This window comes from Nannospalax galili, unplaced genomic scaffold (assembly GCF_000622305.1).
Source record: "Nannospalax galili isolate Female #2095 unplaced genomic scaffold, S.galili_v1.0 scaffold54, whole genome shotgun sequence".
Taxonomy (NCBI): Eukaryota; Metazoa; Chordata; class Mammalia; order Rodentia; family Spalacidae; genus Nannospalax; species Nannospalax galili.
Window position 1 is genome coordinate 13,114,891 of NW_008341028.1, and position 5,260 is coordinate 13,120,150.

At 41.3% G+C, this 5,260-nt stretch overlaps 1 protein-coding gene across 2 annotated transcripts in view; it reads right to left on the bottom strand.

Moving 5' to 3' along the window:
* The window catches only part of Adpgk (ADP dependent glucokinase), a 34,303-nt gene that overhangs the window by 15,826 nt on the left and 13,217 nt on the right, over nt 1-5,260 (bottom strand). For both annotated transcript variants that reach the window (XM_008836446.3, XM_008836444.3), the window contains exon 3: nt 3,196-3,258. In XM_008836446.3, the coding sequence (XP_008834668.1) occupies nt 3,196-3,258 (63 nt within the window). The remainder of the gene's footprint in view (nt 1-3,195; nt 3,259-5,260) is intronic.

Below are 5,260 nucleotides of genomic sequence, written 5' to 3' on the forward strand. Positions count from 1 at the left end.
TCTGGAAAACATAGGTTTTTTTTAAAAGACTTATTTGTAAAAATAAAATTAAATGCCAAACATTTCTGCCACCTGCCCCCAAGACTTATTTTACATGTATCAGTACGTGCATGTATGTATATGCACAACATGTGTGCAATGCCCACAGAGGCCAGAAGAGGGTGTTAGATACCCTGAAATTGGAGTTGCAGTTGTATACCTCTATGTGGGTTCTGGGAACCAAATTAGGGTTCTCTGCAAAGGCAGCAAGTGCTCTGAACCACAGAGTCATCTGTCCAGTTCCAATATCTAGCTCTTACTCTCTGCTAGTTTTCAGATACTTGGTCCACACTGGGATATATTTGGGCAGAAAAACCAAATTTCTGAGAGCAGTATAGGATGATAGTGATGGCAGAATACAGCACTGGCTCTGCTGGTTTCTAATTTAGGGGACCCTGGGCACCTTACTTAGCCTCTCTGGATCTCTTATGAAAATCATAAACACTGGATTGCTGTGAGGACTAAGCAAGAGACTTGACTTTTTTTTTTAAGGCCAGACTTGTTTTATTACAATGCCTTCTAATCAGACTGGTCCTAGGTCAGCTTCTATAAAGACAGAGACCAAACACTGGTCTTAAAAGAGGTCAGTATGAGAGGTTTAAAATGCCATCTGAGTAAGTAGTTTTCTTTTGCAATGAGTAGAATGGGGGAGGCCAGTTGGAGGTTACTGCTGTTATACTATAAAAATGACTAAGGTTTGGATTAGAGCATTCAAAAGAGGAAAAGTTTATCTATCTAAAGATGATTCCAGACTCACTTAACTTGAGCAGTGCAGAATGGGTGTGGCTGCTGAGAAAGAGAAGGGAGCTACAGGCAGTGCTTGCCAGAGTCTGGAATGATTTCTCAGGATCTGGAGGGTGGGTCTTAGGAAGCCTTGAAAACTTGTGGGATTCTGATAGAAAGGACCTGGACACTCTCTGAAAAGCTCACGATTCATCTTGTTTCTTCCTCCATTAGCTAGTAGCACTTCCAAAGGTCAGCCCTGGACTTTCTAAAATAAAAGAAAAATTTTAAATATTTAATTTACCGTGTGTGTGTGCATGTGCACATGACATGCTACAGCATGTGGAGGTCAGAGGATAATCTTTCAGAGTCAGTTCTCCCATCATGTGGGTTCCAGGGAACCAACTCAGGTCATCAGGCTTAGTGACAAGTGTCATTACCCACTGAATCCTTTCCTCAGCACTCGACTTTCCAATATTCTGTTTCTAAGTTTATTACTGTCTGAAGATAATGATATAAAAACATGGATTTTCTGCTTTTTTAAAATTATTTTATGTGTGGGGCTGGAGAGGTGGCTCAGTGGTTAAGAGCACTGGCTACTCCTGCAGAGGACCTGGGTTCAATTCCCAGCATCCACATGGCAGCTAATAATCATCTGTAATCCCAGTTCCAGGGGATCTTATGCCCTCTTCTGACTTCTTGGGGCATTGCATGATACAGGTGCACCCACCTACATGCAGGCAATCACTCATATACATAAAATAAAAACGTAAATTTTTTAAAAATTAAAAAAATTATTTTATGTGTATGTGTGTAAGTGAATGTCGTATGTGTGCACATACCCGCCTCCAGAGACTAGAAGAGGGTGTCAGATCTTGGAGCTGGAGTTACAAGTAGTTGTGAGCAGCCCAACATGAGTGCTGGGAATTGCACTTGGGCCTCTGGAAAAGCAGCAAGTGCTCTTAAACTTCTGAGCCATCTCTCCAACCCTCCACTCTTAATAGTCCACTTTAACTCTTGTAACAATGTAAATGTTGGGGCTGGAGAGATGGCTCAGTGGTTAAGAGCACTGGCTGCTCTTGCAGAGGACCTGGGTTCAGGTCTCAGCACCCACATGATGGCTAACAATCATCCCTAACTCCAGTTCCAGGAGATCCAATGCCTTTTTCTGACCTTGGGCATTGCATGATACAGGTGTACTTACATACATGCAGACAATACACTCATAGACATAAAATAAAAATAAATAAAATGTTAAAAACAAAATGAACCACCAAAAATGTAATTGTTGACACTTCAATACACTTTCTAAATTTAAAGCATGTCTACCTCCTGGCATATGTGTCATTGCTACATATAAGTGTTCCCCTGAAATTGTTAATCAGATAGTGGTATTTTTGAGGTCACCTCTGGCTTTTGATTCTATCCCCAAAAATTTTCAGTTTCTAGACACAAGCAAGAACAGTGCTCACAGCAACCTTCTCTGCTGTCAGCAGGCATGCCCATTCTGCACTCCAAGTTTAGTTAACCTGGAATCATCTTTGTTAAAATTTCTCTCTTGTCTTTGTTCATCACTTCGGTTTTAGACACATTTTTCCTCTTTTGGAAGCTCTAATCCAATCTTAATTATTTTTCAGTATAATAGCAATACCCTCCATGCTGGCCTCCCCCAAGATCTATAGATCTATTCCACTACTCACTCAGATGTTATTTCAAACACAGCCATCACACACATTTATTTGGGAGGTTTTTGAGACAGTTTCACTATGTACCCCACACTGGCCTGGAACTTGTGATTCTTCTCCCTCCTGGGATTACAGGTGTGTATATCACGCCTAGCTACAACAATCCTTTGATATTCTACTTAGATCACAAGGTTTAAGACCTGAAGACACTCCTTCACTCACTTTCGCCTAGTGGCTCTCACTTTTCAATACCCTGGATCCAGGCTCACCAACACAGCCTACTCCATTTTCTCTTATCACTTATATTAAACCTTAGTCTGATTCCACAGTCCACATGCTTTTAACCGTTATATGATACACTTCATCAGAACATGGGCTTTCAGGTCAGCCTGTTTAGGTTAGAATCTGAGTTTCAGTATATATTGGTTGTGAGCATTTCTAGGCCTCCAGCTTCCTATGTAGATAGCAAGGAGAATGACAGTCCCATCAACAGAATCAACTAGCCTTAAAAGCTGTTGAAAAATCTATATAAACCATAAAGACAATGACAGGCACATGGTAAACACCCAGAAAGCATTAGTTACTACTATCTTCCCACTAATACACTGACTTCTAATCATATTCCTGGGGTCTGGAACACAGCAGGTGATACACGGACTGAAACAAGGAACCAACGCCCATTCTTGCTCTTAACATTAGTGAAACACTAATTGAAAGGCTCAAGTTTTAATTTGGAAATTTGACCTACCTTTAAATCCGAGTCAGCAGCAAATTTCTGTCCAATTAAAGCTGCATTCCCTCCTACATAGTGCTGTAAAACAGTTCAAGGCTATTAGTATTTTAGTCCAAGCATACAACCCAAACTTAATCATTTCTAAGGTTAAAAATACAGTCCTGGGCTGGGTGTGGTGGCACACACGTTTAATCCCAGCACTTGGGAGGCAGAGGCAGGTGGATCTTTGTGAGTTTGAGGCCAGCCTGGTCTACATAGTGAGTTCCAGGACAGCTGGGGCTACAAGGAGACCCTGTCTCAAAAAAGACAAAAAAAAAAAAATACAATCCTTATTTCTCCCCCCATGTATTTTGATTTTTTTTTTTTCTGGCTATTTGAGACAAAGTTCATGTAGCCCAAACTGGCCTCAAACTCACTATGTAGTTAAGACTATCTTGAACTTCTGATCCTCCTGCCTCCACTTTCCAAATGCTGAGATCACAGGCATGTACCATTAAACCTACCTCCCCCAAATGTTTTGAGGTGACTTTACAATAGAGAACACAAATAAGGTTAATAAAACATAGAAACAGACAAGGAGTAAAAAGGAAAGGTGGAGAAAGTAAATACGGTAACCAAAAACTTGATAAGGTTGCCTGAAGTACAAGCCAAATTGCCTTCCAGGCAGCAGAAGAGATAAAAGAAAACACTAAGGGCATGACTGGACCTTAGCATGACACCTTCTTTCCTTTTTTTTTTTTTTTTTAAGATTTTTTTTTTCTTTCATGTGTACAGGTATTTTGCCTGCATGTGAATGTATCATCTATGTGCCTGGTACCTGGGGAAGCCAAAGAGAGTGTTGAATCCCTTGGAACTAACTAGAGTTAGGGATGGGTGTTAGCTGCCATATTGGCACTGGAAACTGAACTGAGGTCCTCTGGAAGAATTCTAAGTGCACTTAAATGCTGAGCCATCTCTTCAGCCCCAACTCCCCCAACCCTTTTTTGAGACAGGGTCTTACTAGGTAGCCATGGCTGGCCTAGAACTCACTATGTAGATCAGGCAAGCCTCAAACTCAGAGCTCTACCTGCTTCTGCCTTCTCTGCCCTAAAATGTAACTGGGTATTTTTTGTTGTTTTACTTGTTGGGTTTTTTGAAACCTGTGATCCTTCTACCTCTGCCTCCTGAGTGCTGGGATTAAGAACATGCGCCATCACATTAGGCTATAAAATATAACCTTTTTTTGGTACTGGTGGGGTATAGAGAAATGGCTGAGACAGTGTCTTGCTATGTGGCTCAGGTTGGCTTTGAACTCATAGCAATCCTCCTGCCTCTGCCTCCCAAAGTGCTGGAATTACAGGCATGAATCAACATGACTAACTTAAAATGTGACTCTCTTTTTAAAAATCTTGTATTTTCTTTAACCCAATGTCCATAATACAGGTAAGCTTTGCTTTCCTTGGTTCCAATAAATTATGGTGACTTAACATTCGTCTTCCAACAACATTTGAGTTTCTATTATAAATATAAGCAACTGCCTAAGGTACAAACTTTGCTTCTTGACGTTTCAGTTCACAATTACTCCAACAGTAGATGTGCATCATTAGTAATGAATCAGACCATCTCTTCCCAGTCTGTGCATCTGTTACTGTATGTACAGACAGCAAAGCATCTGTGCTGCCTCTGTTTTCCAGTGTCAAATCAGTGTGAGATTCACTAAAATGAATAATCTGAAGAAAGAACTGGCCAACAAAGATGAAAGTATAGCAAAGGAAACAAAAGTGCTACTGTTAGAGGTAGAAAGAACAGCAGCATGGAGGAATGCTGACATTAACAATGTTCAGGAAAGTTAAGGTATTGTCCTAGTTTGCTCTTCATTGCTGTGACAAAATACTCTGACCACTACCAACTTGGGGAGGAAAGGGTTTATTTAGCTTACATATCCTGGGTCACAGTTCATCCGGGAGCCCAAGGTAGGAACTCAGGGCAAGAACATGGAGGCAGAAGCTGGAGCACAGGCCATGGAGGAATGCTGTTTACTGGCTAGCTCCCCTGGCCCCTGCTCAGCCTGCTTTCTTATGCAACACAGGCCCACCTGCCC